The 25,198-nt window shown below is 47.3% G+C and overlaps 1 protein-coding gene across 1 annotated transcript in view; it reads left to right on the forward strand.

Annotated features, from left to right (window-relative positions):
• The window catches only part of grik2 (glutamate receptor, ionotropic, kainate 2), a 540,292-nt gene extending 516,288 nt beyond the window's left edge, over positions 1–24,004 (forward strand). Inside the window, exon 17 of the mRNA XM_061715437.1 lies at positions 21,881–24,004. Within this exon, the coding sequence (XP_061571421.1) occupies positions 21,881–22,045 (165 nt within the window). The 3' untranslated portion in view covers positions 22,046–24,004. The remainder of the gene's footprint in view (positions 1–21,880) is intronic.
• Positions 24,005–25,198: the final 1,194 nt, after the last annotated feature.

Here is a 25,198-nt window from a genome sequence, read left to right on the forward strand (position 1 = left end):
TGTGTGAGGAAATCATCTCATCAACAGCACATAACTACCCCTGCATGCATAAGGATGCACACACATGTGCACTCATTAAGATGTCCGGGTTCAGCAGACGTATATTTAGATTAGACTCAGGCTCAGCATGTGACAGCTTGAGTTTTATTTTTATTTATGTCAGTTTTTGTCCATACGAGCTGCTTCTTGAGACTCAGCGGGTTTACATGTAAAATTTTTCTCTCCTGGATCATCACTGAGCTTTCCTAAAAAATCTTTTAAGTGATCATAAGAAGATTTGTATTCATCACTCAGGCAGAGTGTGGGGTAGTGCCTTCATTTGACTTTGCTTCCATGTTTCGCAATTTGATGACACATGCGCGGTGCAACTCTGGTTCCCAGATTTGGTGTTTTCCCCCTATATATTAAGGCATATTTTCGATCTGTTTTAGCCGGGATTTTGCGCCAAAGGCTCCATGGAAGTCTGGCACTCTCTTGAACAACATTGTCCAAAAATATGAACGGGTTCACGAACAATCGTTCAATGAACCCGTTCAGGCACAACACCAGTAGTGGGCATACTTATTGCCCCTCTGGCTCAGTGTCTGTGCATTCCTAGGTCAATAATACTGTAAAAAGTGCCTTTGCTGTTCATATAAAACTCAACTTATCATCATAAGCATATCAGAAATGACACCATCCACGACTCTCTATGTCAAACCATTCAAAAGTTGTGGCAGAAAATAGGAACCCTTGTACCCTTGTGCACGTTCAGGCTGCAGTGGAAGCTTGTATGACTTGCATGTAGATTCTTCAGGCCTGGACATTTAGCGGATGACACCACCAAGTTATGGCAGAAAGTAGGAACTATCAAATATCGACCAATCAGAAGAAGGGGTGGGGCTAATTCACGCCAATGAAGGTCAAGTACTCAAAACCGAGTCCGATGACACCACCCACGACTCTTTATGTCAAACCATTGAAAAGTTATGGCAGAAAGTAGAAAGTACCGTATTTTGACGACCATTAAGTGCATATAAACGTCTTTTTTTTTTTTTTAAATGTGCCGTGCGCGCAATGACGCAATGCGCCCATTGTATTATTGTAAAGCGGACGTATTGAGGCCACCATGAGAAGTCAAAGGGGGAAGGGGGCGCGTGAATCACCCGTGGTTTGCGGACGTAGTAGAGACCACCATCAGAAGTTAAAGGGGGAAGGGGGGCGCGTGAATTGCCCGTGATTTGCGGACGTGTTAGAGACCATCATCATTAGAGACTAGCTGACTTTCGACATCCCAGTGAATCACACGGTGGAGAGGACGGGAACCAGCACGGCGGCGATCCGCACCACAGGGTATGAGAAGTCATCGTTCACTGTTGTGCTTGGTTGCTACGCTGATGGACAGAAACTATGGTGATTTTTAAAAGAAAGACTTTGCCTATAGAGACTTTTCCAGCCGGAGTCATTATAAAGGCAAATGAAAAGGGTTGGATGGATGAAGGGATGGTGATCAAGTGGCTGAGGCAGGTCTATGTGCGGCGACCCAATGTTTTTTTCCACACATCACCATCGCTGCTGATCTGTGACTCTATGCGTGCCCATCTCACAGACAATGTAAAAAAAAGAAGTGAAAAATATGAACGCTGTGATGGCTGTTATTCCGGGAGGTCTGACGAAGGAATTTCAACCGCTGGACGTCGGTGTGAACTGACCGTTCAAAGTGAAGCCTGAATTATGGTTCCGCATTAAATCGACACAGAGCCTACGCCGGGTACATACGTGCGTGTCGCCCCGTAACCTACGGCGTAGGCTCTGTGTTGGTGTAACGCGGAACCATAAATCAGCCTTAAGGCTGCGAGCGGCGTGGGGGAGATGGATGACTGAGGGGGAACAGTTTCACCAAGAGTGGAAGGCAGCGCCGGGCAAGTTATGCCACAGTTTGCAGATGGATTGTTGATGCGTGGGCTAACGTGTCTGCTAGGACTATTTTGCGAGCTTTCGCAAAAGCCGACAGTTCCGAGGCGCCGCACGGCATGGAAAGTGACTCTGACAGCGAGGAAATTCTGGCAGCTGATTTAGCAGAGCTCTTTAATGCTGAAACAGAGCATGAGGACTTTGATGGGTTTGATTAATGTAAAAACTGAAATAAATTAGAATATATTTTTAAATATGCACACTCATGTGCTTGTGTGTGTGTTCTGCGGCGCGTGTGTGTGTTGTTGTAAGGCGGCGCTCCGTGTGTGTAGACGGCGCCTTTTCGGTCGGTGCGCAGTGTGTGTGTTTTTAAATACAGAAATGAGGGTGCTCCTTTCCACACGGCACGCCGAATGGTCACGAAAATACGGTAGGCTTAGAGCAGCATAACATTGCTTACAATAAACTTTATCAAAAAGGAAGGTTTGTGTGTCTTCTTCCCGAACCTAAACTGGCAGTTGTTTCCTCAGGAAAGAGGCCTGACAACTGAATGTTCTGCGTACCCCTTCTACTTTTAGAAACGCTAGGTGGTGGTGTCAGCCTCCTTATCCCAGATTGGAAGTTGGTTCCATACGTGGTCTCTCTTGCTGATTCCTGTCAGCACTCGCGTTGCTGCATTTTGGGTCAGCTGGAGCCTATTCAGCAAATTACTTGGACATCCTGCTTTTAATACATTACAGTAATCTACTGTAGAATCTAGAAGTGATGTGTGGATTTGTTTTTCTGAATCACTCTGGGAGAGGATGTTCCTAATCTTAACGATATTATGAAGATGAAAAAATGCTGTATTAAAACCTAAATAAATGGCTGTTTAAACAACCATTTCTTTTTAACAGCTGTACTAGAGGCCGGCACAAATTTACAATCCATTCCTGAGGTGTTTGGGACCAAAAAAAGATAACCTTTGTAATTTACTGTAATTTAAAAGCTAAAAGTTTGTGTACATCTAGGCCTTAGTGTCCTTAAGACTTGCCTGAGGTTTAGTTACACCTGGCATCAAACACAAATATAGCCCTGTCTCATCAGCGTAGCAAGTCAAATTGATGTCCTGGTTCTGTATGATCCTTCCCAAGGGCAAATCTTACAGAATAACAGTGAAGGCGTGATATCCGAACACTGGGCTCTGCTTAAACAAATCAACTTGTGACCAAATCTTGCATGAAATAACACAACCACTTATTAAGAATCAATCAGAATTTATTTACAGACGGGTATCAAAAGGGATGTAAATAAATACCTGAATAAATCTGATGGCACACGACATTATTATAAAACCATTAACTAACAAGAAAAACAACAATCAATAAAATGAAACATAAACGTTAAATGCATGGAAAAAAAAAAAAGAAATCAAGCAATAATAACGAAGATACAGAACATCTACAGTTCAAACGGGGCTCCTGTGGTCTTTTAAAGATGGACGCGCCCTCTGGGCCACGTGCAATCGGACCGGATGGCGAACGCAGCATTTAAAACGTGCCTACGGCAGAAAACAACGACTACCAAATAATCAAACATGATAATGATAACAATGATGATGTAATCTCAGCTCTGAACACAGATTTAGCTCTGTAACACGTTCTTAAGTTACTGATAAACAGAGATCCCGACTTCACACAGTTCTGAACCGTTCTTAGTCCTACTGATCTACCGTTCCCGGGCTCACGTTTCCTCGGGGATCCGGATCGGATGCCTGCGGGTTCTGTGACTGGGCCGTCCCTTCCCCTGAAACGGATTAGACAGCGGCGGGGCCGCCTCGTGCCGGGCCGTGGTTCCGGACCAAACGGAGGCTCACACGCATTCCTAGGCGCGGCGGGGGACCGGTCTCTCCTTGCCGTGCTTCCCTCTCTGCGCCGGTCGCCGACGCACGGCCGTCCGGGCCCCGGGAGAGCTCACGCCGGGCGAGACGCCGGCCGTCCGTCCCCGATCCCTGCGCCGGTTGGCAGACAGGGGCTCAGAGCGGGGAGGGGGGTTCAGTCTGAGTCGCAGCTGTGTCCCGATCTGGTTGCCGGGAGCGCGTGGGCGTCGGAAGCTTGGATCTGTGAACTTAGAGGACAGAGTTAGTGGAAGCCGGAGGCTCCCCGGGGGCACGGTTGCCATTTTAGGAGGCACATTTAAACCGGTTTCAGGCTTGGGGGGTTGACCATGGTTTCAAAGTTTTCTTCTGTTCAAAGGGGCAGCACCTCCCCCTCCGAGGCCTGGTTTACTGGGTTTTGCTGTCCTGCTTTGATCTGGGGCCGTATCGTGGGTCACATACAGGCCATCTCGAACCAGGCCACCAGGGTCATAAATTGGCCTGAGCGAGAAGATAGCAGCAGGGCCATAAACTCCAGGGGGGAGGCCGGGTCTGGCTTTGCTGGAATTCATAATAAAAAAATGTTCATACATTTTATAAGTTCAGATGGGCATATGGGCGGGCACAACAATAGACATCTGCTAAATAAATACATTTGTATCATGCACTCTAACATTAACAACGTTAAATTCAAATAGTAGTCGGATAGGAGGGAGTTTACAGGTGATACTAACAAATTATCAGGTTCTATACCATACTCGAAGATGAGATCGAGGGTGTGATCCAGGCAGTGCATCAGTACATCTACTTTTCAAAGATATGCAAAGATTCTTGAAAATAATTAAAAGCTAACTTAGGGCTATCACTGTCAACATGCATATGAATGTTTCAAGTAACCTACTATGATGACTTTATCTATACTGATCAATAAGCCGAACAGGAAATCTGAAAACTGAGACAGAAACTCTAGATAAGCACCAGCAGGGGCCGGTACACTACCACTAACAAAACTGGCTTCTCTGATTTCCAGCTCGGGAGTTTCAGACTAAGCATGAAGCTTTCAAATGTATTATAATTATATATATATATATATAACTTACCGTGCGAAGGCCCTATTGTATCTGTAGGATTTTTTTTTTTCTCGTTTTTATTTTTATGATGAAATTAGCCTTTTTGCCCCCCTAAACATGCCCCAAAAGTCACCAAATTTTGCACGCACGCCAGGCCTGGCGAAAAATTTGATATTTAATGGTTTGCATGAATGGGCGTGGCCTAATGGCTCAACAGCGCCCCTTAGAAAACTTCGTGCCTCAAGCCCCACAATACGGTTTGACGTACATGCACGAAAATCGGTACATACATGTATCATGTCGTAACTTAAAGAAAAGTCTCTTGGCGCCATGGCCGAAACCGAACAAGTCGCCATTTTGAATTAATCGTGTAATTTATGCCATTTCGTCGGCCGTTTCTTCGCCCGAACCGTAACGTGCACCCAGGTGTGTTATACATCAAAATGTGTGTCTCGATCCTGCGACAATGCGCATTACTTTTCTCAGTCAAAAGCATTACCGTAGCGACGATAGGCGCCAAAAAGCGCGACCCCCCTTCATCCTATTGGTCCATATTTTATAGTCCCTACTTTCGGCCATAACTTTTGAATGGTTTGACATAAAGAGTTGTGGGTGGTGTCATCTGACTCGGTTTTGAGTACTTGACCTTCATTGGCGTGAAATAGCTCTGCCCCTTCTTCTGATTGGTCGATATCTGATAGTTCCTACTTTCTGCCATAACTTGGTGGTGTCATCCGCTAAATGTCCAGGCCTGAAGAATCTACATGCAAGTCATACAAGCTTCCACTGCAATTCAATTCAATTCAATTCAATTTTATTTATATAGCGTCTAATACAACAGATGTTGTCTCTAGACGCTTTCCAGAGATCCAGAACATGAACATAAACATAAACATAAACATAAACCCCCGAGCAATTATTATATAAACAATGGCAGGTAAAAACTCCCTTAGTGGGAGAAAAGCCTTAAGCCAAACAGTGGCAAGGAAAAACTCCCCTTTAGGAGGGAAGAAACCTTGAGCAGGACCAAGCTCATAGGGGGGGGACCCTCCTGCCGAAGGCCAGACTGGGGGAGTCAGGGACGTCGACAGCACACAGCAGGCAGGTGGAAGCAGCAGCGGGATGACCAGAGGTGGGGGGGGGGCGTCAGCAGCACACAACAGTCATGTGGAAGCAGCAGCGGGATGACCAGAGGGGGGGGGGGGCGTCAGCAGCACACAACAGTCATGTGGAAGGAGTAGCGGGATGACCAGAGGGGGGGGGTGCAGGCAGGCGGAAGCAGCAACAGCAGACATCCACGTAGGCAGGTGGAAGAAGCAATGGGATGACCAGAGGGGGGGGAGGGCCGGGAACACAGGCCAGAACGCAGCTCCTGAGGCTCCGGCCTGCAAACATACACAAAAGAGAAAAAAGGGGGGCCGGCACAAGAAACTACAGGAACGATGGACAAAAATGATAGCTATGAGATATTTATAATAAATAAAAATGGTAATGGAGAAGAGAGGCAGGGAAAAGGAGAGGAGAAGAAGGGTGAGAGGCACCGCCCAGCGGATCATGTCGGTGCCCCCCTGCAGCATAAGCCTATAGCAGCATATCTACCGCGAAGCTATATTTGAGACTAACTATTATAGCCTTGTTCTATAGCTGCAACTATGACTACTGACTCTAACACACTAAAGTTTACACTACCTAGAGATTTACCAACACCAGCTAGAGGTTTCCTAACACTAACTATAAGCTTTACTAAACAGAAAGGTTTTAAGTTTAGTTTTAAAGGTGGAGGTGGTGTCAGCCTCCTTAACCCAGATTGGAAGTTGGTTCCAAAGTAATGGTGCCTCATAGCAGAACGCCCGCCCTCCAAATCTACATTTAGATACTCTAGGAACTACGAGTAAACCTGCACCCTGGGAGCGGAGAGCTCGGCCAGGAACATAAGGCACTATCAAATCTTGTAAATACTGCAGAGCTAAGCCGTTTTGGGCTTTATATGCAAGTAATAAAATTTTAAATTGAATTCTGAATTTTACAGGTAGCCAATGGAGCGACGCTAACACTGGAGAGACGTGGTCTCTCCTGCTAATTCCTGTCAGTACTCGTGCTGCTGCATTCTGGATCAGCTGGAGCCTATTCAGCAAATTACTTGGACATCCTGCTAACAACACATTACAGTAATCCAGTCTAGAAGATACAAACGCATGAACTAGTTTTTCTGCATCCCTCTGCGAGAGGATTTTCCTAATTTTTGCAATATTACGGAGATGGAAAAACGCTATTTTACAAACCTGATTAACATATGGTTTAAACGACAAATCCTGATCGAAAACAACACCAAGGTTTCTCACAGTTGCACTGGAAGCCATCGCAACACCATCTAATCCCTTCCTAAGATGCTCTGGACCAAGAATGATAACCTCTGTTTTATCTGAATTTAGAAGCAAGAAATTTCTGGACATCCAGTCCTTGATGTCCCTAAGACATGCCTGAAGTTTAACTAACGGTTCTGTTTCATCCGGCTTCATAGACAAGTAGAGCTGCGTATCATCAGCATAACAATGAAAGTGTATGCCGTGATTCTGGATTATACTTCCCAAGGGCTGCATGTATAAACTAAACAAGATTGGCCCTAGCACTGAACCCTGCGGAACACCATAACAGACCCTTGACTGTTCTGAAGAAACCTCATGTACATGAACAAACTGGAACCTGTCAGATAGATATGATTTAAACCAACGTAGAGCTGTCCCTTTAATCCCAACAACATGCTCTAACCTGTGCAGTAAAATGCCATGATCAACAGTGTCAAAAGCAGCACTGAGGTCCAGTAAAACCAATATGGACACTAATCCCTTATCTGAGGCCATAAGAAGGTCATTCGTAACTCGAACCAGTGCTGTCTCTGTGCTATGATGCATTCTGAACCCTGACTGAAAGACTTCAAACAGATCATTTCTATACAAATAGTCACATAACTGGCTTGAAACTGCCTTTTCCAGAATTTTAGATACAAATGGAAGGTTAGAAATTGGCCTATAATTATCTAAGGTGTCTGGGTCAAGGGAAGGTTTTTTTAAGTAAAGGTTTAATTACTGCCACTTTGAAAACCTGTGGTACATATCCTAAGCTTAGGGATAGGTTGATTTGGTCCAGTATTGTCACACCAATAAGAGAAAAAACATTTTTGAATAGTCGAGTCGGGATGGGGTCTAACATATATGTGGTTGACTTAGCTCTATTAACGAGTGAAGTCAGCTCAGGGAGGTCTATAGGATCAAAACAGTCTAGAGTCAAGTCAGAGCCTAGAGAAGTCGCTAAAGCTGAAGAAACGCCCACAACCGGCTGGTTGATTTCTTCTCTAATTCTCGTGATTTTACTGTTAAAGAAGCTCATAAAGTCGTCACTATTGAGAGCTGCAGGAATACACGGCTCCACAGAGCTGTGACTCTTTGTCAGCCTGGCTACAGTGCTGAACAGAAAACGTGGGTTACTTTTGTTATCCTCTATCAACGTTGAATAATAAGCTGTTCTTGCTTTGCGAATGGCTTTTTTATATACTATTAGAATATCTTTCCATTCACGATAAGAGTCTACAGACTTACAAGAGTGCCACTTCCTTTCTATTTTACGCACGCTTTGTTTCAACATGCGAATATCTGAATTGTACCAGGGAGTTAAGCTCCTGTGGCTAGAAACCCTCCTTTTCAAAGGAGCAACTTCATCTAAAGCTGAGTGCAACAGATCAGCAGTGTTACTAACAAGAAAATCAACATCAACATCAGAGGTAGAACCCAGGTCACTGGCCTCTATTGCTTCAGTAGAGGCTTCACTATTTTCCACTGTCGCAAGACGAGCAATGGTCTCCTTAAATTTAGCAATAGCTTCATCAGACACACATCTGCTAAAATAATACCTCCTGCCCTGCACTTCAACATCAACAACATTCAATTCCAACGTTATTAAATAATGGTCGGATAAAAGGGAGTTAACAGGTGACACCAACAGACCATCAGTTTCAACACCGTAGGTGAGAACGAGATCGAGAGTATGACCAAAACAATGCGTCGGCCCGTCCACTTTTTGTGAGATACCCATTGATTCTAGAAGAGAATTGAAAGCTAATTTAAGATTATCGCTTTCAACATCCATATGAATATTAAAATCACCCACTATGATGAATTTATCTGTACTGATCAATAATCCAGAAAGGAAATCTGAAAATTCAGACAAAAACTCTAGATAAGCGCCAGCAGGGGGCCGATACACTACCACTAACACAACTGGCTTCTCTGATTTCCAGCTCGGAAATTTCAGACTAAGCGTGAGGCTTTCAAACGTATTATGATTGCACTTAGGTTCAATTTTTGTTTGGAGACTGGAGTTATAAATTGCTGCGATTCCTCCGCCCCGGCCCGTGTTTCTAGGAATGTGATGATTAAAGTAGCCGGGCGGAGTTGATTCATTCAAACTAACATACTCTTCATCCTGTAACCATGTTTCTGTTAAGCAGAAAACATCACTCCTGCTCTCTGTAATTATATCCTTTACTAACAGAGACTTGGAGCTTAACGATCGTATATTTAGTAGTCCGCATCTAATTTTTCGGTCTCTTATTGGTACCAAATGTGCATTGGTTTTAATTTTTACAAGATTATTTTGGTTAACGCCTCTATAACGCCGCACCTGGTGAACTAGTGGAGGGCGGGGAACGGAGGGTTACACGGTAACCCAGGTTCTCTGAGTGGAGAGACTGACTCTCCACTACAGATTAATTTCATTTATCTGTATGGGAACTGACCTCGAACGAGGCAGTCTCGTGGAATACCTCTTTAAGACACACGTACTGGTGGCCCTGCCTCCATGCCAATCACGGGGCTACATAAGCCCCCCGTGGGCAGTGCCACCCTGATTTAATTTTTGATTGACACGACGTTCAGAGCGGCTCTTGTGTGGAGAGTCAGTCTCTCCACTCAGAGAACCTGGGTTACCGTGTAACCCTCCGTTCTCTTTCGTGTTCGAGACTGACTCTCCACTACAGATTAATTTCATTTATCTGTATGGGAACGCTGTAAGACACACCGCGAAGAACGAGCAGACCAGCCGCCCCGCGGCAGCCAAAGCGGTTCAACCCCAAATGAGCCCGCCTATCGAAAAAACTCCGCCAGCAAAAGCCGTATAACTCGTGGCCTAGGCGCGAGACGCTACCTAGGCCCAGCTGACCCCGCCAGACGCAGAAGGCCAGTCAAAGAAGACGTCACGGCCTAGGCGCAAGACGCAACCTAGGCCCAGCTGACCCCGCCAGACGCAAAAGGTCAGTCAAAGAAGACGTCACGGCCTAGGCGCAAGACGCAACCTAGGCCCAGCTGACCCCGCCAGGCGCAAAGGTCAGTCAAATAAGACGTCACGGCCTAGGCGCAAGACGCGACCTAGGCCCAGCTGACCCCGCCAGACGCAAAAGGTCAGTCAAATAAGACGTCACGGCCTAGGCGCAAGACGCAACCTAGGCCCAGCTGGCCCTGCCAGACGCAGGCCAGTCAATAAAGTAAAATAGCCGGCCAGACGCGCGGCTAGCCGAAAACCCAACATCACCCCGAGCCAAACCGAGGCGACCGGAGGCACGGTGAGAACGAGCTGTTCTACTGCGCAGCGCCCAGGACACGCTCCGCGAACGGAGTGCCGGCTGCCATATTCATGCAGTAGAACCTAGCAAATGTGGAGGGCGCAGACCAAGAGGCTGCCGCACAAACTTCGGACAACGAGGCACCCCGCCACAAAGCCCATGAGGTAGAGACGCCTCGCACCGAATGTGCGCGCACCCGGGTCGTGGCCGGCTTGCCCGCCTGCCTGTAAGCCTCCAGAATCGTCTCCACGACCCAATGAGACAGCCGGTCCTTCGAGACCGGCTGACCCCTACAGTTAGGCCGATAACAGACGAAGAGCTGGTCCGTCGCCCTGTAGGCCTGAGTCTGCTGAATGTAGGCCCTCAGGGCCCTGACAGGGCACAAGGACGTCTGCAATTCGGCGTCCCCACCCTGCGGGGGATTGAAGGGGCGCAGGACCAGGGACTGACTAGCCTGGGACTCCCACACCTTCGGTAGGAAAGCTGGGTTCGGCCGCAGCTCCACCCCAGCATCACCCGGCAGGAACCGGCAGCAGTCTTCATGGACCGACAAGGCATGGAGCTCTCCTATCCTCTTCGCAGACGCGATAGCCAGCAAGAAGGCCGTCTTGAAAGAGAGCCACTGAATCTCGACCGACTCCGGGGGCCCAAAAGGTGCATGACGCAGGGCCGCCAGGACTAGTCCCAAATCCCAAGGAGGGGGGGGCGGTCTCGGCCCTCTAAGTGAGGGGCGACCCCGACGGGCGCCCCGAAGGAACCGGGCAATAAGGGCGCAACTGTCCCCCGACAGCTTGCGCGGCCCGACACGGGCTGCCTTTATGGCCGACACCATCCCCCTGAGAGTCGAAGGGGACCTACCCGCCTCCAACAGTCCCTGGAGGAACAGGAGGACGTCACCAGCCCCACAAGTCAGAGGATCTAACTGCCTCGCAGCGCACCACGATCGGAACACTCCCCATCTGTATACGTATGCCCTCGTTGTAGACAGAGCCCGGGCCCCCTCCATAGTGCCCACTACAGCCGGGGCCAACCCCATGGCTAGAAACTCGGCCCTTTCAGGGGCCAGGCCCAGAGCTTGAGACCCCGGGGAAAGGGATGAAAGAGAGTCCCGTGGGCTTGCGACAGGAGGTCCCGGCGCACCGGAAGTTCCCAGGGTTGACCCTGGAGAAGGGGCGCAATCGCCGAGAACCAGAACATCTGCGGCCAATAGGGAGCCACCAATATGAGGCTCACGCCCTCGACCCGGACTCTCTGAAGGACCGAGTGAAGGAGAACAAAGGGAGGGAAAGCGTAGAGGAGACCCCGGGGCCACTGATGCGCCATCGCGTCTGTGCCCAGCGGAGGGTCGTCCCTCCCCACGGAAAAGAACAGGGGACAGTGTGTTGTCGCCCTGGACGCAAACAGATCGGCCACTGCGGTACCGAACTGGTCCCAGATCTGTTGCACCACCTGGGGATGCAGTCTCCATTCCGTGGCGAGGGGGCCCCCCCGAGAGAGTCGGTCCGCAGCGACGTTCACGACCCCCGGCACGTGCATCGCCCTCAGGGACTTGAACCGTGGGTGAGCCCAGTCCCATAGTATCCGCGCCATCCTGCAGAGGCGAGGGGAGCCCAAGCCCCCCTGCCTGTTGACATACGCTGCTGCCACCGTGCTGTCTGTTCGCACCAGCACATGGCGGCCCGCCAGGACTGGCCCGAAGTGGAGAAGCGCCAGATATATCGCACGCAGCTCCAACACATTGATATGCTGGGCCAACCAATGACCCTGCCAGCGACCGCTGACGCCGCTGCCCTCGTGGACCGCACCCCAGCCGACCGGGGAGGCGTCCGAAGACACCACCTGGCGACGCACAACAGGGCCCAGTGTGTTGCCCCTTGTCAACGTGGCGGGCTGCTCCCACCAAAGGAGAGCCAGCCGCATCTTGCGTGTCACCGACACCCTGGCCTGCCCGTCTCTTTGTGGACAGAGACCCAGTCCCAGGAAGCGCCGTTGTACCGGCCGCATATGCAAGAGTGCCAGGGGCACCACGTGCACCGTGGCCGCCATCAACCCCAGCAGGCGGAGGCACAGCTTCCAGCGCACTCTGGCTCCCAGCCGAAAGTGAGACAAGCACGTCCTGATGGCAGCCTGTCTCACCGGAGTCAGGGACAGTGTCCCCGCCCTGGAATCCACACACATGCCCAGAAAGTCCGTGGACTGCGACGGCTGAAGCCTGCTCTTCGCCAGATTGAGACGCAGGCCCAGGAGATCCAGATGCCGCCGGAGTCGAGCAACGTTGTCGCGACATAGCTCCGCTGAGCGAGCACACACCAGCCAATCGTCCAGATAATTCAGGATGCGCATGCCCTCCTGACGCAGGGGACCCAAGACCGCATCCATGCACCGCGTGAACGTGCGCGGGGCCAAAGAAATGCCGAATGGAAGGACACAGAACTCGTAGATTTTGCCGTTGAAGGCAAATCTGAGGTAACGTCTGTGACCCTCCCAGATTGGAACTTGGAAGTAGGCGTCCTTCAGGTCGATGGTGGCAAACCAATCGCCCGGAAGAACCGCCTGACGGACCCTCGGCACCGTCAGCATCCTGCAACGCAGGGGTCTCAAAAATCTGTTGAGCCCCCTCAAGTCCAAAACCGGTCTCAACCCCCCATCCTTCTTGGGGACGAGAAAATAACGGGAATAGAACCCAGCCTGCCGGTTGATCTGCGGCACCTCCCTGATGGCTCTCTTCGCCAGGAGAGTGCCGATTTCCGCCGCCAAAACCCCTCTCTGCTGTGCGTCTGTCACTACCGTGAGGGTGACGGACTCTGTTTGTGGGGGCTTGTGCAGAAACTGCACCCGATACCCCTGGGTCATGGTGGAAACTACCCAGGGGTCGGCCCCGATTGTCCCCCAGAACAAGGTCTGAGCCAGGGGACGGCAAGAGGGGGCTGGGCCCCACCAACTGTCAGGGACGAGACGAGGCCGCACGGGGACCCTTGCCCCGACCTCGACCCGAACGCTGCCCGCGTCCCGCGTTCCCGCGCCGAGCAGCATCCAGCTGGACCCTCAGGTCGCCCTGATCTGACTGCCGTAGTACCGGCTGCCGCCGCGGCGCCACCTGGGGAGCCCTGAAGCCCTGCCCACGGCCCCGTCGTTTCTGGAGGCCTCCTGACAGGTCTTTGGCACACTTGCGGGCCTCTCGGGCCTCCTCGAGCAGTGCCTTGGCGTCCGGGCCGAACATGGCAGACGGCACCACCGGCAGCTTAAACAGCACATTCCGGTCTTCCGTACCAAACGACGATTGGGACAACCACAGATGGCGCCTTGCCAGCCAAACCGAGGCTGTGGCCCTACCAGATGCCACCGCCTGCTCCTGCATCAGCTTCGCCGAGAGCGAGGACACCCGATGCAGCTCAGCCGCTACACTGGAGTCCCCGCCTACCAGTCGCTTGGTTAGGTGGCGCTGGTACAGAGCCAGGATGGACCCCGTATTGACCAGCCTAGACTGCACCGCCGTGGTTGCGTGCACTCTAGTAAGCAATGCGTCCAACGGCTTAGTGTATTTGCCCGAGCACTTCGGCTGCCCCAGAACCGATGCGGAGGGGGGGGTGAAGAAAGCCCTCATGGACTGATCCACCTCGGGAGCCGGCCCACAGCCAATCTTCTGACTGTCACTCACGTTTGACAGCTGTCTACACATCCCTGACCACCTGCGGGCCTTGGACGGGTCAGTCCACTGCCGGAGGACAATATCCTCTACATCCGGCAGTAACGGGACCATTCGGGGGCGTGGCTGCTCCTCATCCTCATCGGCAAACCGGGAGGCCCCCCGGCGATGCTCGGTCGGCAGCTCGACGCCCAATGCCTGAGCGGCGCGAGCCATGATCTCATGCAGGAGAGGTGGAGGGTCCCTCTGCTCCTGGTCCTCCCCCTGCTCTTGCTCCGCCTCCCCCTGTTCTCCTTGACTGAAGGGGTCTTCTCCCTCTGAGTCAAACCCAATAACATCAACCTCATACACTGACTCCGCCGCATCGTCCATAGGCTGCTCGACAGGCTGCTCGGTCACTGAGGCGGCATCAGAGTCTGATGCGGGCGGCGGCACGGACACCGTAGCCTCCGGAGGTGGCGTAAACAATGTGCCGTCCCCCACCGACCGCCTTTGTCGTTTGGCTGGAGCCGGACCACCGCCTGAGGGGTCCAGAGAGAATGACTCAGCTCTAGCTCTCCTCACCCTGGCCGGCAAGATGAAGCAGCTCATACATGCCGATGGGTCCCGCATGGCCATACGGGCATGTTCCGGTCCCAAACACAGCCGGCACATGTCATGGGCATCCTCTGCAGGCATCCTGACTTCACAGGTCTGACATAAGGGAGCCTGTGAACCGGGAGTGGCCATTGTTCACAGAGGTAAACTGTATTTATATAATATATATATATATATAGATATATATAATACAGGAGAATCCTGTATATATAAATGACAGTGGTAGCCAACCTACAAACTCAACGCGTTGCCGCGGTGTAGGCTGCTAACGCCGTTGCAACAATAATATATGTCTATGTGTGTAAACCACACCATATATATATAACGCCAGGTAACAGCCAGCAAACCGCAGCACAGGCAACAGTGCCCTCTCGTGGACACCGGCCGCAGTGTGGCCTGTGCTCACCCCTCCCGCCGACGCCGACGTCACCCGGAAGCGGAAGACAGATGCCGGTGCTGCTGCTAATGCTGTCCCCTGGTCGTTTGTTTACAACGTGAAGCGTGTTGTACACGGCGCCACGAGCGCTCCACCAACTAGGTCGGTTTCACGCTGAGGAACGCCGCGTACAGTCAGTTCGTGAAGCGCCGACTACCAGGTCTCCCCCACCTTAGGCGGGTTTAACGCAAGCAGTACGACGCGACGAGTCAACGGCGACTACTGCACCTCCCCTGCCTGAGGCGGGTTCGGTACAATGTCCCGCTGTTTGACAAGGCAACAGTGCTTCCCCCGCCGCCGGCGGGTTCGACTACCGTGCCCGGATTTTCTATGGGAATATCTGTACAGCTGGGACCCCAAAGGATCCTGAGAGGAGCCCCGCAGGACCTGCTCTCTACACAAAGGTAAGCTATGATTCACAGAAACGCTTTGAGGTAACCCCACGTCTGCCAACGTGGAAATCAAATGAATCAGGGTGGCACTGCCCACGGGGGGCTTATGTAGCCCCGTGATTGGCATGGAGGCAGGGCCACCAGTACGTGTGTCTTAAAGAGGTATTCCACGAGACTGCCTCGTTCGAGGTCAGTTCCCATACAGATAAATGAAATTAATCTGTAGTGGAGAGTCAGTCTCGAACACGAAAGAGAACTGCAACTACTTCTATTTTGCTAGGCACCTGGTTAGAGTTACCAGTTACATCATGTAATCTTATAGTTTTGTTGGCAGGCATTGGTCCTCGAGAAGCAGCAGAGAAGTGTGTTAAACTACAGCTCTGCATCCTGGCCTGGACCCTGCGATGTCAGGGAGAGGGTCTAATGAAACAGGCCAAATTACTAGAGACAAGAGCAGCACCATCCCGGGTGGGATTCAATTCAATTTTTCAATTCAATTTTATTTATATAGCGTCTAATACAACAGAGTTGTCTCTAGACGCTTTACAGAGACCCATACCCAGAACATGACCCCCGAGCAGTGCAGGTTTACTTGTAGTTCCTAGAGTATCTAAATGTAGATTTGGAGGGCGGGCGTTCTGCTATCAGGCGCCACTACTATGGAACCAACTTCCAATCTGGGTTAAGGGGGCTGACACCACCTCCACCTTTAAAACTAAACTTAAAACATTTCTGTTTAGTAAAGCCTATAGTTAGTGTTTAGTAAACCTCTAGCTGGTGTTGGTAAATCTCTAGGTAGTGTAAACTTTAGTGTGTCAGAGTCGCTCCTGTGGTTTCTTGTGCTGGCCCCCCCTTCTCCTCCCTTTTCTCTCTTTTGTCCATGTTGCAGCATCCTTTGGGATGAATGCCGTCTCTTCTAATCAGACCGGGCTTTCCCCAGAACGTTTCCCAATTGTCAATAAAGGCCACTGCAGCCTGAACGTGCACAAGGGTGCAAGGGCCCGTTCATCGCTGCTTGCAGCTTTAATTGCATTTGGGTATAGATTTTATTTGAGGACTGGAGTTATAGATGGCTGCTACTCTTTCGCCTCGGCTGGTGCTTTGGGAAATATTATATTTAAAATAACCAGACACCATTGATTCATTTAAACTAAGATTGTTACAATTAAACTTTAATTTATATAGCGCCTTTCAAGGAACCCAAGGTTGCATATTATTTATTCACTCCACATTCATATTTGGTATTGGTAAACTACATGTGTAGCCACAACCGCCCTGGGGTAGGCTGACAGAAATATGTCTGCCAATCCATGCCGATGGCCTCTCCGACCACCACTGGAACATTCAGAGACATTCACACACCAGCAACGCCCTTACTGGAGGTAAAGAGGGTAAGGTGCAGTAAAGTGTCTTCCCCAAGGACACAACAACAGACGACTGGGGGGGAGCGGGGTTCAAACCACCAATCCTTGGATCATTGGATGACCCACTCCTCTTACACACTTCTCTGCTGCTTCTCGAGGACCAACGCCTGCCAATAAAACTGTAGGATTGCATTATGTAATTGGCAACTCTAACCAGGTGCCTAGCAAAATAGAAGTGGTTGCAGTTCCCCGCACTCCAAAAGTTAACCAGGTGCGGCGTTATAGAGGCGTTAACCCAAATTACAAATATGTTATTTTGTTATTTGAAAAATTGTAAATTTGTTTGGTTGATGAGAAAATATGTTTCTCTATTTTTCTTATTTTTGTGAGGGGGGATATTGTTTTTCGGCACTACCTTGTTCTTTATAGCTGATATAACATGAATTACTCCTATGTGGGATCAATAAAGTTCTTATTTTTCCCATCTCAGAAAATTAAATATATTATATTTGGTGCTTAACTGTTTCCCGATTATATTTGTGCATGTGTGAATGAATAAATGAGATGTAAAATGAACATTTCTTTGTAGAAAGGCGCTTTATGAAAACAAGTCCATTTACTTGTATTAGTTTACAGCGCAGTCTTGAACATCCAATATGGCGGCGGCGTTGACGTATCGCAGCAGCTCCATGGGAGGAGGAGACATGTCGATGGTTGTGACTCCGTTTGTAGCGAGTGACAGATGCAGTCGCGCGTCTACACTGTCAGGGGTGTGACTTTGATTGACAGCTCATGAATCAATCAGATTGGATGAAGAATGACAGAAAAAACACGCTGATTGGCCATGGGCGCAGAGAGCTGCGCCCGGAAGAGAGTCTTTGAGTAACCAATTAGAGACCAGCATGAAGTCACATGGAAGAAAAGTTTAAGAACATACAATACACACTCATTTGGCCGGCGCCCCTCGCCATTGAAACCTATGTCTATCTGTCTGCACAAAAAACAACTCTGAATAAACCCAGTATGGGATGGGAAAGCTTGAAAAATTAAGTCAGACACATTTTATGAGTGCACAGATGTGATAATTACTTTTTATTACGTAATTTATGTGTACTGTGTCTATATTTTTTTTTCCCCTGTAATTTTAATGGGGGTGGCGCCATAGCGCCCCCTATTGACAAGCCGCCACTGGTACCAATAAGAGACCGAAAAATTAGATGTGGACTACTAAATATACGATCGTTAAGCTCCAAGTCTCTGTTAGTAAACGATATAATTGCAGAGAGCAGGAGTGACATTTTCTGTTTAACAGAAACATGGCTACAGGAGGAAGAGTATGTTAGTTTGAATGAATCAACTCCGCCCGGCTACTTTAATCATCATATTCCTAGAAACACGGGCCAAGGCGGAGGAGTCGCAGCAATTTATAAAACTGAGCTAAAAAACTAAAACTAAAAACTGAACCTACACTGTAGATCATGGCATTTTACTGCACAGGTTAGAGCATGTTGTTGGGATTAAAGGGACAGCTTTACGTTGGTTTAAATCATATCTATCGGACAGGTTCCAGTTTGTTCATGTACATGAAGTTTCTTCAGAACAGTCGAAGGTCTGTTATGGTGTTCCGCAGGGTTCAGTGCTAGGGCCAATCTTGTTCAGTTTATACATGCAGCCATTGGGAAGTATAGTCCAGAATAACGGCATACACTTTCATTGTTATGCTGATGATACGCAGCTCTATTTGTCTATGAAGCCGGATGAAACAGAACCGTTAGTTAAACTTCAGGCATGTCTTAGGGACATCAAGGACTGGATGTCCGGAAATTTCTTGCTACTAAATTCAGATAAAACAGAGGTTATTATTCTTGGTCCAGAGCATCTTAGGAAGGGATTAGATGGTGTTGCGATGGCTTCCAGTGCAACTGTGAGAAACCTTGGTGTTGTTTTCGATCAGGATTTGTCGTTTAAACCATATATTAATCAGGTTTGTAAAATAGCGTTCTTCCATCTCCGTAATATTGCAAAGATTAGGAAAATCCTCTCGCAGAGTGATGCAGAAAAACTAGTTCATGCGTTTGTATCTTCTAGACTAGATTACTGTAATGTGTTATTAGCAGGATGTCCAAGTAATTTGCTGAATAGGCTCCAGCTGATCCAAAATGCAGCAGCCCGAGAGCTGACAGGAATTAGCAGGAGAGACCTCGTCTCTCCAGTGTTAGCGTCGCTCCATTGGCTACCCGTAAAATTCAGAATCCAATTTAATATTGTATTACTTGCGTATAAAGCCCAAAACAGCTTAGCTCCGCATTATTTGCAAGACCTGATAGTGCCTTATGTTCCTGGCAGAGCTCTCCGCTCTCAGAGTGCAGGTTTTCGTAGTTCCTAGAGTATCTAAATGTAGATTTGGAGGGCGGGCGTTCTGCTATCAGGCACCATTACTATGGAACCAACTTCCAATTCAATTCAATTCAATTCAATTTTATTTATATAGCGTCTAATACAACAGATGTTGTCTCTAGACGCTTTCCAGAGATCCAGAACATGAACATAAACATAAACATAAACATAAACATAAACATAAACCCCCGAGCAATTATTATATAAACAATGGCAGGTAAAAACTCCCTTAGTGGGAGAAAAGCCTTAAGCCAAACAGTGGCAAGAAAAACTCCCCTTTAGGAGGGAAGAAACCTTGAGCAGGACCAGGCTCATAAGGGGGGACCCTCCTGCCGAAGGCCAGACTGGGGGAGTCAGGGACGTCGACAGCACACAGCAGGCAGGTGGAAGCAGCAGCGGGATGACCAGAGGTGGGGGGGGGGGGGGCGTCAGCAGCACACAACAGTCATGTGGAAGCAGCAGCGGGATGACCAGAGGGGGGGGGGGGGTGTCAGCAGCACACAACTCCTTAACCAATCTGGGTTAAGGAGGCTGACACCACCTCCACCTTTAAAACTAAACTTAAAACCTTTCTGTTCAGTAAAGCCTATAGTTAGTGTTTAGTAAACGTCTAGCTGGTGTTGGTAAATCTCTAGGTAGTGTAAACTCTAGTGTGTTAGAGTCAGTAGTCATAGTTGCAGCTATAGAACAAGACTATAATAGTTAGTCTCAAATATAGCTTTGGGGTAGATATTCTACTATAGGCCTATGCTGCAGGGGGGCACCGACATGATCCACTGGGCGGTGCCTCTCGACTTTCTTCTCCTCTCCTCTTCCCTTCCTCTCTTCTCCATTTCCATTTTTATTTATTATAAGTATCTCATAGCTATCATTTTTGTCCATCACTCCTGTAGTTTCTTGTGCTGGCCCCCCTTTTCTTCTCTTTTTTCTCTTTTGTACATGGTGCAGCATCCTCTGCTGGTGTCGAAGAGCATCTCTGAATGTACAACATCGGAACCTGCAGCCCGGGAGTGAGAGGGGCAGGGTAACGGCATTGGCAGGCGGGGGAGAGATTTGTCCGTCAAGACTCCTCTCCCTGGCCCTGCCCCTCCTCAACCTTTCCCCGACCCTGAACCTAACCTGGGGCTTGCTGATTGGGCCGGAGCTTCGGGAGCTGCGTGCTGGCTGCTTCCACCTGCCTGCGGTCCCCACCCCCGGTCATCCCGTTGCTGCTTCCACCTGCCTGCCCCCCCCCCCCCCCCCCTAGTCGTCCCGTTGCTGCTTCCACCTGCCTGCGGTCCCCACCCCCGGTCATCCCGTTGCTGCTTCCACCTGCCTGGGGTCCCCACCCCCGGTCATCCCGTCGCTGCTTCAACCTGCCTGCGCTGTCAATGCATAACCGTATTTCTATAACGTTATTTTGATTAATGCTTCTATCACGTCGAGCTTGGTGAACTTTTGGAGGACAGGGAGACAACAGTAATTCTATATTACTGGGCACCTTGTCAGGGGCACCTACAAAAATGTTTCATAGGGGTGGCCAGATGGGGTCACTTCAATTCTTGGGGTGGACACCAAAACTAAAAGCCATCATTGCAGGATTTTATTATATAGTATATAGTATACAGGCTCAGAAATACTTTTTTTTAACTTTCTAACTTGTCTGCATATATATTAATGGTTAATACCATGTTGGTAAAAACCTAAGGCATATATATATACATTTTTAATATATAATATATATCATATATATTTTAATATATCATATATTTATTTCATTAATACATATATTATTTGTATGTATGTATGTGTATATATATATATATATATATATATATATATATATATATTTTTTTTTTTTTTTTTTTTTTTTTTTATATATATTATTATTATTATTAGGTTCAGAAATACTACTGATATGCATTTGGCCTAAATAATTTGGGATGAAACGCATAACTAACGATAGAATCTATGTGACTGGCAAGTGTTTTTTTGGCCAGTGGGGTGGCCAGCAAATTAGGAGGGGGGGGGGGGCTCCCTGGCCCCCATCTGCACAGTGAATTTCCTAATTTTCAAGCGCCAACTCATAGATGAAGTGGTGGGTGGTGATTGGGTCAGGTTGCAAAAGGACCATAGCCCAGGGAGAACTGGTCTGTTGTGTTGCCCACAATTGTTTGACCAACCTGATCTCACAGAAATCCGTGAAATGCCCACGACCTCTTACCATGAAACACGGTTAAATACTCGCCATCAAAATTCTGTTAAAACATCATCAAAACACCATTAAAACATCTATAAAACACTGTTAAAACAGTATTAAAAACATGCTTTTACAAACTGACAGTAACAAACAGTAACTTGCGCGTCAAAAACTCAGAACTTAGCCACTATACTAAAGAATGATAATAATGTAATAATCTGTGTATATTTCACGACAACGGATCCCAATTGACTTTGCATAGGTGCAATATCCGTGGTGCTCACACGGAATTTTACCACTTTCCGTGTTGGTGCCACGGAAAATAGTGGTGAGAGGTCGTGGGCATTTCACAGATTTTTGTGAGATCAGGTTGGTTTGACCTGGAAAATGGTCTGAAATATATTCTCTTATTTTTATTTATCTCTCCATCTTTTCAGAGGTCTCTCTGCAGTGCCATGGTGGAAGAACTGCGAATTTCCCTCATGTGCCAGCGCCGACTCAAACAGAAGCCCCAGGCACCCATTATGGTGAAAACAGAGGAAGTCATCAACATGCACACCTTCAACGACCGAAGACTTCCAGGAAAAGAGACCATGGCTTAAAGTGGGAATCTCAGTCACTTTCTCACCCCTTCTCTTGTGCCGAAGTGGCATGCAAAGATTCTTGGGAAATGGGTGTGGGTAAATGGTAAAAGGCTGTGGTTGGCAGTTGGGTCAGTTTAAACGTAGGGTAGGATTACTTTGCAGTATACCATGAAATATCATTTGCTAAGGCTAGGATTAAAAGTGTAACAATATTTCCTGTGGAAATAGCACCAACCTGGGTGAGATTTCAGTTACCTCATTGCTGTTCAGAAGATTCATTCATTGTAATGAATTGAAGAGGAATGAGTTGAGGAGTAGAAGAAAAATGGTCTTTAAATTAAAAGTGGAAAAGATCGTGCTGCTCAGTCTGTTATTGCACAGTTCACAACACAGAGGCTCGTTGAGCAAATGGGGGAGATTACGAGTGAATAGAGGTACCGGTACTTACTGGGTGAACAGGTAGAGGTTTTCTGAAGGATTGTTCAGTAGAATTAACACATAGGCTCTTTACTAAATAAAGTCCAACTGTTTGCCCATAGTGAGCAGTGAGCAGCACGTACAGATAGGCCATGCTTCGTCGCATATTGATTGATATCTAAAATGGGTATACTGAAGACCATCCATCAGGCAATAAGTGATATTATTTGTTTGTGTTTTAGAATACAGACACTTCAGTCTTTAATAGGTGGGATGATTTTCAAAAAGCTCTGAATTTAAAGCAGAGAAGGCACAACCAGGGGCAATATATACTGTTCATGTCCATGTATGAGCTGGTACGTACGTATGAGCCAGAGATTCCTTGACGGTACCTGATCACGGTTGATTGCAGCTTCCCTTTTCACTGATTGGAGACCTCTCAGAAGCTTCTGTATATTGATCACCAGCCTGTATATCACAACATACCACTGAGCACTCTCAACATAGTGCAATCTTATACACTTTAGCAGAATATATTTTGGCTTGTTGATCATGTTAAAACCTTCTCTAAACAAAATTAGAAAGTGAAACTTCTGTTGTGGATTTTTTGTTTGTTTTTATTGTTTTTATCTTGCTGTTACAGTGCAGCACTACAGAGCTGGGATGTTTGTACTGAAAACCATGGCGGTATCATCTAACCTCCTCTTATATAGGTGAGAGTAAAGATGGGAATGGCTTGGTGCAACTCACGTGGTCTAAATTTACAGCAATCACACAACATAGACTATTTATCCAAAGTATCTAACAATTTATTTATAAATCTCTTTATTTATATCTATTGTCTGGATTTTCACTACTACAATGAAAGAAACGTTACCTAAAGTCTGTATGGAGGGATTTTTTTTTCTCTTTTGCTCTGTCTTGTCTCCAATTTGATTTTGTATTTCTGTGGCTGATTTTTCTTTAGCAGCAAAGGTTAACATTTACATGTGCAAATGTGATTTCTATGAAAAAATGTTTTTTGTATAAAGAGAATCAAAATTTTGTAATGATTTTTACCTATACAAAACAAACTGTAAAGTGTCATTCAAGGCAAGGGGAGCACTACTCCAACCCTACACAAGGTCAACACAAAGAGACAGACCAAGTATGTATACATATCCGATATTTCAAGATGTGCCCATCCTCCAGCTTCAAGTACTATTTGATTAGTACTCTCCAACAAAGACAGCAGTGTGGTAACATCAGTGACAAAATGTTTTAGAGAAGGGAGAAAAAGTAACTATTTTTTATCAGGTAAAGGAATCGTATTTAAATAAAGATATTTTTATTTCATGAGAAAAATAATCTGTTTAGAAGAAATGTGTAGTCTACACACACAAGTAGGGAGGGTGATTGTTGATGCTGCGCCCCTAACGGCTGATAGACTAGAATCCAGTGCTGTGCAATTATGTGTAAATCGTTTTAAAAATGAATTTTAAACATTAAGGAACATATAAATAATTCTAAATTTATTGTGAAAACAAAAGGCAGTGCACACATTTTACCCTTTAAAGTTGATGCACAAGTTTAAAGAAAATAAAAAGGCATTCATGACTTTCCCCTTGTCTGACTCTATTTGATGACATGGTTTGAAGAAAACAGTGAAATGTCTTTGCTCTGCTGGAGAATGCTTGGTAAAGAAATTCAAACTTTTTATATTGTAAGGCAATCTCCCCTGGCATATTTTTTTAAATACACAAAATTGTGAAAAAAAAAAAAGTGTGGAAGAAACTGAAACAGTGTCTATCTATCCATTAACTTCTTCTTATCCAGGCTGAGGTTGGTCGGATCAGCTGGTTTAGGTACCAAGAAGATCCTTCTGGATCTCTGTCCTGAACTGGACCAGCTGCTCCGGTTCAGACCAACATGATCTTTCAGCTGGAGCTGCTACAGGTTGGACATCTCTGTCACCATGACGACCGTATGGGATGAATATTGGAGATAAAAGCCAGATCCTAAAACATCCCATTACTGTTTCTGGACAGAAAAACATTAAAAAACAATTTGCAGCAAATAACCGGCTCCCTAAAGTTGTCTTTTTAAAATAAAACTAACATGTCAATAAAAGTCAAAAACTGGTGGTACTCAGCAATATAAGAATAATGTTTTTATTGAATGTTTAGGCAACTTTCAGAGTCTGATATTAGTCAGCTGCAGGTGCTGCAGGTCCAGAAAGTGTTTCTCCGGTGATGGACCAGGACCGGGACCTGGACCTGGACCTGGACCTGGACCCAGACCGGTCTCTCCTCCTGCGGATGAAACACTCCGAGTTACAGCGACTTTGTTCTTTATTTCTCACGTTTGCACCTCGATAATCACATTGGCAAAACCTGTCTTGATTTTTCCTGCGGATGAGTATCCGATTGTGATGCCTCAAGTATTACCGTAAATACAAACCGGGTTCGGTTGAAGTTGAGTTACTTACTTTAAGTAAGTAAGTGAGTCTGTAAATATAATAATAATAATGTTAATAATTACGTATTGCCAACATTCATCATAGTACACACATTTTTGCCATTTTTCATATTTAAGAGTGCAATGCAGGGGAACACATTGTTATCTTAATTGAATTGGTTTTGCACCCATATTTTCCACTGAGACCATTCTTGCCCGAAGTTGGATTTCTCTGCCAACTGTATCCAAGAGGATTCTTCTTTGCGTCTGTCACTATGAACCACTGAGAACCACTGCTGTGACCGCTGGGGCTTGCAT

The sequence above is a fragment of the Cololabis saira genome, chromosome 3, assembly GCF_033807715.1.
Source record: "Cololabis saira isolate AMF1-May2022 chromosome 3, fColSai1.1, whole genome shotgun sequence".
In the NCBI taxonomy this organism is placed as follows: Eukaryota; Metazoa; Chordata; class Actinopteri; order Beloniformes; family Belonidae; genus Cololabis; species Cololabis saira.